This window comes from Opisthorchis viverrini (assembly GCF_000715545.1).
Source record: "Opisthorchis viverrini unplaced genomic scaffold opera_v5_10, whole genome shotgun sequence".
Taxonomy (NCBI): domain Eukaryota; kingdom Metazoa; phylum Platyhelminthes; class Trematoda; order Opisthorchiida; family Opisthorchiidae; genus Opisthorchis; species Opisthorchis viverrini.
The window spans coordinates 4,026,211-4,040,785 of record NW_008751666.1 but is presented as its reverse complement, the minus strand read 5'-3'; the positions used below and the strand labels follow the sequence as shown (position 1 = coordinate 4,040,785).

The following is a 14,575-nucleotide window of genomic DNA, read 5'->3' as shown; positions in this document are numbered from 1 at the left end:
CCTTCCAAGGAACCATTATGCTTGACTACGCAACGTCGACACCGGTGGGTCTCTACAGTTTCGCCGTATACCGTGTTTCTGTGATTCTTGTTAACGCTTATCCGCTCTGCTGATTCCCCCACTTCGTCAGCTCCACTTACACTTTTTGTGACCCTGGCCATGAGCCCAACAGCCCTAGGCCACGAGGCATTTACGGTGGTTTTAGTTTCTAATTCAACGTGACCGGCTGGATGACGCTAATTCTGCTGTTTCGGCCGATCTAGAATTCTGGTTCCTCGTATTTCACCGGTACACTTTTCTATTCATGTGTCGGGCAGGAAGCCTCTCGTTTTACCCTCTCTCGATTTGCTTTTTTGCCCGCTACCTTCAAATCCTAACGATCCGATCTTGCTTGATTTTTTCTCCCATGCTTTGTCTGCTTTGTCTGGCTTAAATTCCACACTCATCCGCCTTTGTGACTCCATTTCTCAGCAAGCGACGGTATTCCTCCACTCATTTTAAGGCTGATGGCTCGGACATCCCCACCCTCATCCTTAGCCTCGTTGATATCTCCCCTATCACTGGCAGGGCTACAAGTCTGTGGAAGCATCCACCAGTTTTTCACACCGTAAGTCGGGTCCACGAACTGCCCTAACCAGCCATCCACCATATCTGCTTGCTCCTCCGTGCCCTAGGGCGCCTTATCGAAGTTCCTTCCATGGATTACACGCTCACTACCAAGACCCTTACCAATTGGCAGTATGGGTTGTGGCACAATGAACAGCTAAGACATGCTAGGCTAATTTCTTGATCATATTATTCCACCTACAGTGCTTGGCTGTGCATTATTCTTATCAGCCTAGATTTTCGTAAGGCGTTTTACCAAGCCCCGCACGGTGCTTTCATCAACAAATTAGGATATACGGGGATTGTAAGCCCGCTAATGCATTTCTTATCTCACTAGGAGAATCCAGATGACGAAGACCAGAGATCTTCCGTCCTCATCTCTTCCCATCAGCAGTGAAGTTAATCAGGATATCGGGCTTCGTCCTCAATTGCACCTACATACCACTCTACAATGTATTCCTAATATCACGGATTCGATCACCCATGAATCCTCTCTTCTGTTCACTGATATTAACTACTGCCTCTGTTTCTACTCTTCCTAACATTTAGTCTGATCTGACCGCATTCCTCTGGACCTCAAACTCTTGTCTTTGTTTCGCCTTTCCAAAATGCCAAGCCCTCTCAGATTAATTCCGGATTCCCCCACGGTATGCTTATTCTTAATGGCCTCCCAATTCCTACTCTTCCCGAACTTGGAAGCTTGATCTTTTTCACGTTCAGTGTGCACCAGTGTGCATGGTACAGACGGATAAGAGTCTGAAAGCTCTGAACTTTCGTTTTCCAATCCTTCCACAATAAATTATGTTGAATTTCAATTTTTAGGCAGTTTGCAAGAATGGTTCTTGTATCTAGCCCTGAATTCGCCCCACACTGTTCGCATGCATTGTGGATGGCTGTGAAGAACGCGCAGCACTCGTTTACTAAGTCACTGTTTCCGGCGTCATCCACATTGCCAAGTCGTCCTCGCAGCTTGTTGCTGCGACTGGATCCTTTGTGGCTGATGAGCATTAGGATTAACCTAGGCATTCTGCATTGTCTAATCTACCGACTGGCCTACACAGGTCCTGAGCGTCTACTTTTTGCTTCCATGGCCCCAAAGGCATCCGCGATTTGCCTCTTCCGGTGGCTGTTTGCCTGCTTGAAATGGCTAAGCTGTTTTACCGGCCTGGCGTCTCCACTGACCGGATAAAATATCTGGTAGCTGGAGTTATATAATAATACACAAACTGCGATTGCGACTGCTTGCTGCCTTGTCACCTTGCAGATCTGGTGGTATGCACGAGGGATGAAAACCTCGTTTGCTGGACGGGTACACCCTGCAGGGACGATTGCCCTGTTATATTGCACCGTGGTGCGTTCGTATACTCGCCACCCCTCCAGTAGCACGGGTGCATCACCCATTGCTGGTACTGTGCGAAGTTCCTGGCTAACTTCGACGTGCAAGGAGTTGCCGCCTACGTCCTGGTTGGGTTGCACCAATCCAATCGTCATCCGGATATAATGGACTCCGCTCCCTTTTGCACATCGAAGCGATTATACACATAAAAATGTAAATTCCTCACTATTCCCTGAATACAAGCAGTCACAGCTAGCGCCTACTGGCAGTTTTTGTAACGTATCATTCGTTTCTTGTAGCTGGCACCAGTAAGTCGACGACTGACGGTCTTTACTATTATTATTATTACTATTATCATTGCCTTCATGTTAGGTTGACATAGACTTCAATTGAGCTACTGTTCTTATCCGGAAGCTGTCACCCGACTGTTTATTACTTGTCTTTGTTTCTATCCGCGTTAACCCTCTCTATCCATAATGGACATTCTGTGTTTGGAAACCATTAGCCACACAATGCTCTTATTCGCAACTTTTCAAGCGAAACAAAACGGCTTGAGCCAAAATGTTGCACATTTTTCGTATGTGCTCACACAAAAAATTATCCTAATCTACTTCAGATCACCGAATTCAATCGTCCACTGAGGTGATCATACCCGTGGCGGGGAAATTCGGGTGGAATACTTCCCAACATCACTGAGACCCTGGAATGCCTGCACGGGGTTCAAAAGTCTGGACTCGTAATCTGAACTCAACTTCCCTTCTTTTGTTCCATCACTTGCACGTCGTACCTTTCAAAAATTCACTTCCATTGTGCGAATAGAGAGTGCACTGTGATTCGATTCCCTAGCTGAAATGAAAAGTACCGCCAAGTAAACTCACCGTGTAATCGTTTGCTCCAACTAGCCCAACGGCAAGTCTTCCTGCTAGCTATCTAGACGACAGTCTTTTATTTTCAAAATCAGCCAACCACTCCGACACAGCTAGTGATTAGCTTTTCGGTCATCCAACAAAATCTACCCATTCCTGGGTTTATTTCATCCCTTTTTGCATTTTTTGCTGATACCGTTTTATCTTATGCCCCCTGACACTCACCAGATGCTACTGCTATAATCCAATTCCTTCTTCGTCCCCCTGTTCTCAAGCTTAAAACTTCGGCTGTGGTTTCCAAACGCCTCGTACAACCATCATTAACTCAATCTGGTTGGTTTTCAGTCTAAATACACGTTTTCCAACTGAATGGAAAATATCTGTGGCTCTGCATCGACTTGCCTCTGTCTGTGTCAACATCCTTGCGTAACCCAGCTTCAGCTGCCAAGGAAGTGTGTATCCTCTGTCTGACTGCTGCATTCTTGACGACCGTTGCGTAGCTGTCCATAAACCGAAGTACGCCAGTACAGTGATGGCATGGCACTGCCATACCCGGTCTGACGGCACTCCCGCGATCATTTTCTTCAGAATCTCGACCGCAATCTCTCGTGCACTCGAGCCTGCATTTGCAACTACGAGCACATTTTTCTCCTGACTCTAATTGCCTTCAGGAGGAGTTCTTTCTAACCCCATAGAACTCGCAACCGGATTTAACCAACCTGGTTTTCTCCAGCAATTCCGCTTCATCTGTTCCGCGTGTTCAATTTCATATGGGGTGTTCGTTGAGTCCCAGGCATTGGCACTATCTTCCAATCGAACCTACCCTCCACGCATGACTTCGCTACAACAGTGACACCAGTGAGTCTAATTAGTTTCAATTTAAACCGTCATCTTGAGATAAAACTTGCCATTTTTCCTTTTTGTAACACTGGCAATTTGTTTACTCAACTGCCCAAATGCACTATTTTCCAGCAATGGTTTTCAGCTCTCGTTCACGATAGAGGGTTTCATCTTTGAACTAGTCGTAACTCATGCTCGCTGTCCTAGTTTTTTGGTTCCCACGACTTCTCACTTGTTGAGAATGCTTATCAAGGGTACAGTCGACTACCCCCTTCCACGACGTGCTGTTGCCCCCCGCGTTCTGGTTGTAACGACACGATCATGCTTCAAACGGCATGTTCCCTGCGAGTTGGAAAATAAACATTCTATTATTACCACTAACTTTTCCCTACCTTCGTTCCTAAACTACCGCCAACAGCCTTTGGACGACCGGCGTAAGCAACTAAACCGAGTGGTGGATAGGCCTTAGGGTTTGTTAGCCAAGAAGGCCACAGCCATTATGAATCGATTCATTGTTCAGGGGTAAATCATCCCGCGCCAAGGCTCAAAACCCGCAACCGGTGGCCTGCCGTCTGTGGTCGATTATATTACGCTTCAACCCAGATAGCGGTCTGGGGACACGGGCTCGGGATTTCGTGTGCTCTGTGATACGCCGACTACTACCAGTGACCGTTGGTGTCCAATGTATCGCGCATCATGTAACGCCTGCTGTGAGGTGTTGCTCTTCAAGCTTGTTCCAATGGTGAATCCATAGAAGAATAATTTACTTTCGGATCTTAGTTCCCGGCCTGCAAAGAAAACGCGGAGGTTTGTCGCTACCTGGTCCGCAAAGATGATGTTGACCTGGACCAACACGCAGGATCCCAGCACAGTGTATCGGGAGTCTGTGTATGTCCTTGTTTTCGGGGCAATAAGGAACCACTCGACAGCCGTGGGTAAATCTCTGACCATTACGACTAACGCTATGGAGCGCCAGCTAGATGAAAAAAAGACAAAGAAGATTTCACTTGCCTGTCAGCTCCAAACAATTTGTCCGTCACTGGGGACTCATGAATTTTATGTGGGTCTCGCGCTTCTCGAGGGTTACGTTCAGTAGGGCACAAGATAGCCGCCGAGGAGGGCGCTGTGTAAACAAGCCTCTACGATAGTTTAGCCACTGAGGTGCTACTATTTTAGGGTAAGTAGTTCTCACAGTTGTTCAGCATCCTGCCCCATGGGGATATTTCGATAGCCTAACTTATATCTGCCTCTAATTTTAGGAGGTTAGTAGCCAACTGAACACTCTGAACGAAGAAGTTCAAGTGCCTCCTGGTAGGACATATTTACTCATCAAAAGGGCGAATAAAACTCAACTTTCTATGTCGTCTATTTTGGAACTTTTCCCCGGAAAGAGGGACGGCCGCACTCCTGCCAGCTTGTTAGGCATCGTCGACGTGATGTACGTAAGTTCCATGTGGCTACCTGATTGGGCATTGTGGACCTCCAGCCGCATCACCTAGGTTCGTTCAGCTGCCACCTACACCCAAGTAGGTTCCATTTGGATAATTGATCAAAATCATGGTCTTTCTGGCATACTACACAAGCTGTCATTGATCACTCTGCTGTTTAGCAACGAAAATGCATGATTCCACGTCAATAATGACAGCGGCTTACACAATTTTTATTTTACTGGTAACAGCAATTATCGTGTAAAAATTACTTACAGGAAAAGCTCCTACACATATTTAGCATGCACAAAGGTCATGTAGATTCTAGAATGTTCAGGGCATTGTCTCAGCTGTAGGGCTATTTTAAAGTTCCGTCCATTGCAAGTGAGTCACCTCTTACCGCAATTCACGATTTCTGATCACATTAAGCAATAGGTGTTTATTGACCATGATGATCCGCACACTTAAAGAGATCACCAATGTAGGCGACTTGAATTACACATGTACATATACATCATACATATATATTCTACGCTATGAAGTGGCAACCCTGAAAATTTCGTAGCTTTCGAGAAATTAATCCCATGGTGGAAATACTGGGCACTTAATCTGTGGCCTGAATATCGCTACGTCATACTGCACGCTGTTCTGGAGGAAACCCGAAATTTTCACAATAGAGTAGAATTTTCAGGATAGTTTTATGTCTTATGAACGCTTCTGCTGATGTATTCCAGCCCTACACTGTTGCACTCATTCAGCGTTATCATATGTGTTTGAGTCTTCCGAAGCGTGCAAAGTAGCAAGAACGGCAGTTTGGCGCGCTGTGTTCGGTTTGCTGGGGGTTTGGCGCGCTGTGTCTATCGCCCACTTTTTGTGCACGTTTTCGTGATTGCTTTCACACTTCCCCTTTCCAGCAACATTTTGCTTACTCCATATCCACTATAAGCAGTATAAATAGCCTCGACCTTCTTTACACAAGCAAAAGCAATTTTCGACAAGATGAAGGAAAGTGCGGTTACCGATGACGGAGTACGGATATGTTCCACGAAATCGAACACGATGCAACTGAGTCTGACAAGCGATATGAGGCGTCAGAAGACTGCTGTGAAATACAACAAACTGTTACGAGATATAGCTATTCTCACCCTAGAAAATGGCATGTTTCAACGGTATATTGACAGAGTTGGTTTATCGAAGTTTGTTTTCAGAAGTATGTCAAATTTAACTGCACCTGCGTGCACTTATAACATTTTGATCTTTGTAAGGTTCTGGAGGTTCTGTTTCGAGTAGCATACGTGCAATGTCAAGGATAATATGTCACTGGTCTGAAGCATCCTCTTTTGGCGCATCAGGGAAAGTAGTACGACTGAACGCTGAAAGAAAGTGCCAGATAGCCAAAGAAGAACAATTAGAATTTCGGAAGTACTTCAGTCTTTTACGCGAAAAGTCCGAAGGTCTCATTGACGAAACTCGAGTAATTCGAAATAGCTCGGTATCTCATTCGATAGGCATCTTTAGAGACGTTTCGTCTCCTATGTGATGATATTTCCCGGCAGAGAAAAGCCTTCGATAAAAATGTGACTATTTTCGTAGATGATTTCACTCAGCGTCAGGTGGCCATTCGCGCATTCGTATGGTTTCACCAGCGTTACATTAAACGAATGGTAAGTAGTTTTTCATGGTTAGTGGAATCTTATTCTCTTATCGGTGTTTCATTTTCTTCGTATGTTGGTTCAGTTGCTGTGAGCCAGTACCTTGCACCTACTTAAGACCAGATGTTTGATATGTTTCGTACAACCAAAAATCTCAAATAGCACCCGTCGCAAGGTGTCGTCATGTTTGCTCCAAACCGCAGGGTTGTCATCATCTATCCCATCAATAGCACTTTTTCTAGGCTTTTGTGTTGGCTGTTTGCCCACTTGTCTTGCATCTTTATTGACGCCGACGGCCGCACGTTAGTCGGCGTCGATAACCTCAGGTATATTGAGACCTATTCCAAAATTTTTTCGCCCTTATTATCTAGCTGCTTCTAATACTCGGATTCTAAGTCAAGCAGGATAACAGTTCGTTGTTGCTCGCCTATTGAATCCACTTTTGTATCGGAAACCAGAAATGAGCATACAGACACCATCTGGCTAACTGTTCATCAGTGTCTTCGTACCTTCAGCTATGCACTTCTAGCGATCTAGGGGCCACCGTAACGGTCTGCAGGGTTCAGAACCGATTGAGGTCGCGGCAAGAAAGGGTCCCTTTTCTACTAGCACCCCGTAGATAGCCACTTGTACGGTTTACTTGGCACTGTCCATGAGACAATCCTATTTGGGAAGTTGGTCACCGTCTGTTTATCGTATCCGCTTAAGTTTCAGCCGACTATAGCTCTTGCGCAATCAAAAGCAAATTTTATGATGCATTGGGTGGCCGGTTTTGGCATGCTAAGTGCTAATGCATCTGGGAATTATTTGTGTGGTCAACTTGGATTGGCCTGGCAATGTAGAAATAGCTTCAAACCACTGCTTCATCTGTGTTCGCCGCATACTCTACGCTATACTAACATCCGGAATAATTGAGATCGTCCGGCTCCATGATGTCCTTCAACAGCGTACAAACCCAAATTGTTCAGATCACCATCAGTCATCGATGGTGTGTTATCATCGACAACGTGACATCAATGTTTATCACCAATGGTTCATCTGTTTATCAATAACCGACTACTTTGGAACTTTTTGCTTGGATTCTGATCATGCACTCACCAGAAGTTGCCTCCCTTTTCCTTCTAGGGGTGAACGACTCGCTTAGTGGCTGAGAGGCTGACAGGTCGTCGAAGTTAAATGAATTAATCAGAACCGTCTTCTGGATTCTTCCACTTGAATCCTAATGACTGGGTGTATCAGGCCTAAGTATGGACCGTCTTGGTGTATGGCTATAATACATCGTCTATCAGAGTAAAGAAGCTGTTTTCATGTCTCCGAAAACCGTTGACTTGGAAAAGCAGATCCTGTGTTGGTGCACAAACATTGACAGTGAGAGGATTAGAAAACGTATCTTTGTGCAACAGAAGCTTCAATCGAGGAATGTGTCCAGCACTAAGACCGTGATGGTCTGAATATGCATTTCGAACGCCTTCAATTACCGAGAAGGATACTGTTTTCCGTGTTGATATCAGAGTGATTCAAGTGGAGTGCGGAAGACTGTACATCTCGCGCGTTTATTTTTAAAGTTTTTGTCACCAGCCGATACCGTTGTGAAGTTGTGGTGTCGTTAACACTTGGATGAATTTGCATGTGAATGGCAATTCTGATGAGAGCGCTTTAAAAAAATAAAAGTCGCTCAGCTGTAACACTTCCGATGCCTAGTTGCCATGCCACTCGAAGGAAGTACGAGGAATCGGATAACACCAGGTTGCCCATGCCTAGACAGGGGAAGTCGAGAGGCAGAGTACGGGAACGAACCACAGAACTTCCGGTAAATAAATTCGCGCTCTAACCAATTGAGCCTTCTCGCCCCGTGAGAGCGCTTTAAGAAAGCGAGACCGGAATATTCGGAATATTAATCAGGTCACCAAGTTACTCAGACAGTTCCACTTGAATCAATAACAGAAACGTACCTTTATATCCAGGGATACCCTTTATGAGCTATGCTTTATTTGTATCATGGAATGATGCCAACCGTAGACTGCTGGATATTCCGCTTAAAAATTAATTTCTAAAGGCTTTCAAAATTGGCTCAATATTCCGACCACTTGAAATACGGATGTTTTACTCAACACGCAACCTTACAAAAGGAGTCGACCTTTTTCCCGTGATAACCTTTTTCAGGTCCTTACACACATGGACATTGAGACTATGAGTCTATAAAAGTGTCTGGTAAATATATAGTCAGGATGGTGCACTCATAACCTGTATCAACGTTGCTGTTGCTGTCTCTTCTGATGATTGTGAGGAGCCTAGCTTTGTTCTACAAAGACAGGTAATATAGCATCCTCCGTTTCACAGACAAGAAGGATTAAACCAAACACATTTATTTTTCTAGGACATATGCCTCCACAACATGACACTAGAAAACAGATCTCTCACAGAGCTGCGCGATAAACTCCTCCGTCATCTTGATGGCCCCGGTCAAAGGAACACCGTAACAGCCATTGATATTTCCGAGATAAAAGTTCGATGGCAAGCCGCATTACAAGAATTTAAGCGGCTCAATCTCCAATGCATACAAGCCAAGCGCATTTTTAGCAAGTGTACACGCAAGCTTGATATGGAAATGGTGGGTCTTCATTTTTGCTTGCGTTTAAACATAATGATTACTTCCGCTTCTCACCTGGATACTTTAGATAGCTCCTTCAAATCAGACTGAAACTGGTAAATAATTACACACGGTTCACTCTTGTGTATGTTTTGCCTGATTAATTTGAAGAATTCAGAGTGATCTCGCGGTAGTACACCTTTAAGAATTGCAGCAAACAAATTGTGGGACCCTGAGAAGCCGAATTTTTATTTCTCAGTCGAAATGATTACAACCCAATCCCAAATGAGTATCTTATTTCTTTTATTCTGCAACCTTTTTAACACATTCGTCTTAAGAATATCACTGAGAGTCATCAATAAGCGGATAGGACGATAAGGCGAACAGTTTGTAAGTAGTTCATTCATACGTGAAGATAATGGGAATACGAGTTCTGAGCCATCGGTGGACTGCTAAATTGTGTGAAAAGTGATGTGGAACGATTGTGCTAATAAAAATGTTCAGTGTTAGTGGATGCATGCGCTGAGAAAGGCTCGTCTCGACCATCTTGACGAGATCGTTTTTGGCCGAATTGGCGGCAGTGTGATGCACAACCCTGTTAGATCCGAGTAAAGAGAAAACGTCGGGAGAGTTGGCTGTACCTCGGTACACTTTCATCGTTCTATTCTAAGGCGATTCTTACGCATGAACTTGTAGACGATGGAATGAAAGACAAAGTGGAGTCAAAGTTCTTTGGATAATCGGATATCCTAGAAATTTTACTTGGCAAAACTTGAGGAACTTTGACCATCCTCACAGTACAAAGAGAATGCAAGCTTGTCTGATTTCGTACATCGAAATGTCTGAAGTGTCTTCAAAACCCTCACGGCGGCGTAGCATAACAGCAACCCTGCGAATAGTCAGCGAAGAACGCTTAACCGAAAAAAATTTGATGCGCTGATGATGACCAATAACCCATGCAAAATTCAGTGCAAAGGCTGTGAAACAAACAAGAACAATGCTTTCTGACGGGTTCCATGAAAACATTTGCTGCTGAAATACGCGACTCGCACTGAGATCGGGATGTACACAACTTCGCCTGGAGAAGTGTTGACCCGCCCCTTCCGATCATGCTCTTGTTCGCTGCTACTTCTCATCGCGCTTTTCAGGTCCATGCAAAATGCACGCACCTCGCGCAGTCATTGAGAATTTATTGGACTCAGAAATCATACGAAGCTATGAGAAACATCTATTTGAATGCCTTCCGGATGGTCCGATGTTGGACATCAACGGCCACCGAGAACAGGTACCTAAAGCGCTACTCAAAGCTGGAAATTCTGTTTGTGGTACAACCCAGCCAACCTCAACAAAACATCGAATGCTTAATGGGACAGTGGCATCTTCCGACGCTGGGTGAAACTCAGTGTCCGTTCTGACGACATAGCTTGGTAGACCAGAAAAGTCAAAGAAACTGAAGAGGAAGAAATGTTGGAAACGTCCGCAGGCTGTTCCACTTTATTTGTTCGACTTGTGCTCGGAAGCCTCTTGTCAGCTAAACCATCAAGAACCCCAATGACTGCCTGATATCCGGCAAAGAACACTTGAACCGTTGGGCACAGCACTTCGAACAACAACTCAGTTGGCTACCTGCTACCTTCAGTCTCGATTGCCGGACTTCATTAAAAAGATGGACTGTAAATATGGAGTTCCTCCCAAACCCAGAGGTGTCTGGCTGTACATCTGCACTCACTTGTCATCGCGCTCCATGTCCTAAGGACCCTCCGCCTGCTCTGTTCAAGGATGACGGTGGATTTCTCAGCCAGTACTTGTCTTCCTATTTGTCTATATGGGAGAAAGAGGTCGTTCCAGGTAGCTGGGATGATTTGATAATAGCGATCACCTCAAAAAACGCTACTTGCGGTGAATATGGTAACCACAGAGGTGGTAATCTGACTCCCGTCGTAACAAGACATTTGGTCCTACTGATTCTCCATAGGTTAACGGTGGCACGCGAAACATTGACCTCTGATCATCGGGCGAGATTTCGACTGGGTAGAGGCTCTAACACATATGATGTTGGACCAACAACATATGTGCAGTTGACTCAATCTTGGTGTTCCTTGATTTCACTGGTGTGTTTGATTCTGTCGATCGGCCAGTGCTGTTAACCCTACCTGCTCAGAAGGGCATGCCCCGGAAATTGCTGAACATAATCAGTCCATACGGTCACATACTTTGGGGTGTTAGAGTGTGTGATGAGCTCCTTAGAAGCTCCCCTACAAACGAACTAATGAGACGGACTCTAGAAGCCTTTCAAAACTTCGGTGTTCCAGTCATCGCTGGCGAGGACCTTATCGACCTGGAGTACGCAGACGGCATCGCCCTTATCTTTGAAAACGTAGGCGTGGCAAAGCTTTGCTGAATACCCTGACTACCACCATGCCATCTTTGAGTAAGCGCCTTGCACCTTCAAATTTCAAAGTCATGTTTCAGAGCATACAGCCTCTGGACATAGCTCTAAAAATTCAAGGAGAATCCTTGGAGGTTGTTGACTAGTAGTTGTATTGGCTCTGACGCAACTGTCTGCTGAAGTCAGTGCACGAATCTCAAAGGCCACAATAACGTTTATTACTTTGCATCATTTGTGGTGCTAAAAGACTGTGGTGTAACAAAGAGACTAGACCTTAATGTGTTGTGAGAGTTTGCGCACCTCAATGACCCAGTGAGCTACACTGAGTATCTCCGCGACACAGTCTCTCGTGGCAGTTTAGTCGATGGCTAGAGTTCTGACAAACATTCTCCCGGTCCTCCACGTTTTGGGGTTAGAATATGTGGCGACTTGTTCTGTAGAAATTGTACTGCCTTTGCATTTTCCGCTAAACACCACTGAATTGCGGTTAGGCTTTTGAGCCAAAGGTTTTGGTTGAGGACCCTAATCCTCCTCTTGTCTATGTATGGAGGCACTGACAATATCCCAGCAACGTACAACCCATTAATGAGTTTCCCCTTGTAAGCCCGGCACTTAGGACCGATGACTTCGTTCGTCTTGCATTGGTTTTGAGTGCAGCATCTGCTTATCACATGGCACCGACATCCTCAGGTATCTCGAAATCAATCTTCAAGCCTCAAGTCTATCTGGGCACCATTAATTTTCGCACTCTAAAGTAATTAAGACAGCGCGGTGCTCGTATTCTCACACTGGGTTCGTTTAGCATTGATGTGTGCTGTGCATGAGAAACAAGAATTGAAGATGCAAGCACAATGGTTGAGCTAACCGCCCTATCAGTCTCCACTCGCTTCTGCCTACGCACCTCTGGCGATTCAGGAGCTGCTGGGGCAGGATATGCAGGAATTTGTATCGCCATAAGTCACCGGGCGGAAGAATCCTTGCTTGAATGGATACCCGTTCATAGTCGGCCTATGTGCGGTTCGTCTGGCAACGTCTTCAAAGGAGTCTCACAATTGTGAAGTTGATCGATGTCCATTCATCGTGTCTGCTTACACCCCAACCAGCTGTAGCTCTGACACCATCAAAAGCAAGTCATATGACATCATGAACATCCGTTGCGGCCGGCTGAAAGCTCAGTTATCGTTGTCGTTGGCGGAGATCTGGCTGCACACTTGGACAGGCCTAGCGCATCGAAGATTCAGCTAAGTAGTCTACATGGATTTGTTCCGGTATGTACGGACAGTGGTGAACGATTGCTCAAGCTATAGGCTAATTGCAGGCTGTTTTTATGCAGTACTAACTTCCGAAATAGATGAAGTCGTCTGGCCACATGGTGTCTTCGTACTGGGACTACATTACCACCTCTTTGCATAGTGCTGGAAATTTCGCCTTCAGCACGGCACTCACGCACTGGATATCACACCGAACGGTAGCGCTGCTTAAATCGCGGAGTATCTCAGCCGGTCACGAAAATAACTTGATCCGACTAACTGTTAGACGTCAAATAAAAGTGAGCGTGCGAACCGACTGTGAAGTGTGATGGACAAAGAAAACCAAGGAAACGGAAGAGTACCGCGGAGCCTGGAAAACTCGGAGATTTTATCAGTTGATCCGTGTGACCAGTTTCCGGAAACCATCTGTAAGTAAAGCCATCAAGAATCGGAATGGAGTGACAATCTTGAACAAAAAAGGCCACAACCGATGGGCCGAATGCTTTGAACAGCTTATCTGAAGCCTACGTTTGACGTAATACCCTGGACGGTGAACGTGGAACCTCCTATGGCCTCGGTGGTGTACAACTGCATATGTTCTCTCAAGCGCTACCGAGCTTCTACTTCGGATAACCTCTCACCCGCATTGTTCAAAGACGGGAGTTAAATCCTCACTCAGCGCTTGTATGATCTGTCTGCGTGCAATGGCCAAAAGGATTCTGTCCCAGAAAAACTGGAGAGAGTCGGTGATAGTGCTGATTTTCAAAAGGAGATTCGTAGTAATTGCGGTATCCACGGGTATATAAGCTTAATCCCGATTGTAGCAAGGCTGTTCGCGTCACTTGTGCTTCGTTGCCTTATGTTGGCTATTGAAACGCTGATTCCAGAGCAGCAAACGGGTTTTCGGCTTGGTAGGGGTTGAGTTGACCCAACCTCCACACTCCGTCAGGTTCTGTAACACCGCCATACGTATAGGTGACCCACAATCCTAGTATTCCCGGATTTCTAAGGCGCATTCAACTCGGTTGTCTGGTCCGTTCTTCTTGACAGACTTGCCCGCCAAGGAGCGCCCCGGAAGCTCGTGAACATGAGTTCTTTGTATTCTCGGACTTCAAGACGTGTGAGGGTACACAGCGCTCTCTCGGAAATCTTCCGTACACAAAGCGGTGTCCGTCAGGAATGCCCTCTCTCTCTCGATTCCTATTCAACTTCGTGATCGATGAAATTATGAGGTGAACGCTGGAAGGTCTCCAAAACCGCGGTGTTCAAATAGCCTGTGGCGAAAACCTTGTCGATCTGGGATATGCAGATGACATCGTTCTCGTCTTCGAAAAGGAGGCAAAGGCACAGGTGCTCTTGGATGATTGACCAATGTCATATCATCCTTTGATATGCACTTCCGTCACGAAGAGGCTGGACCTTACCGTGGTGTGACGGTTTGCGCACCTCAGCGATCCATTGAGCTATACTGGAGAGTGTCCCGCGACACTCACAGAGTCTCTTGTACCAGGTTGGCCAATGGTTAGAGGTCTGACGAACACAGTCTCCTGGCCCTCCAGGTTGGGGGTTGGAACATGTGGCGACTTGTTCCGTAGAAATGGTAATGCATTTGCATTTCC

The 14,575-nt window shown here is 45.7% G+C and overlaps 1 protein-coding gene across 1 annotated transcript in view; it reads left to right on the top strand.

The window, feature by feature from the left end:
• Positions 1-5,933: 5,933 nt before the first annotated feature.
• T265_01019 (hypothetical protein) overlaps positions 5,934-14,575 on the top strand; it is a gene marked incomplete at both ends in the record, with an annotated part of 25,485 nt that continues 16,843 nt past the window's right edge. Inside the window, 3 exons of the mRNA XM_009164934.1 lie at positions 5,934-6,285; positions 6,341-6,549; positions 9,105-9,338. Coding sequence (XP_009163198.1) covers positions 6,075-6,285; positions 6,341-6,549; positions 9,105-9,338 — 654 coding nt within the window. The remainder of the gene's footprint in view (positions 6,286-6,340; positions 6,550-9,104; positions 9,339-14,575) is intronic.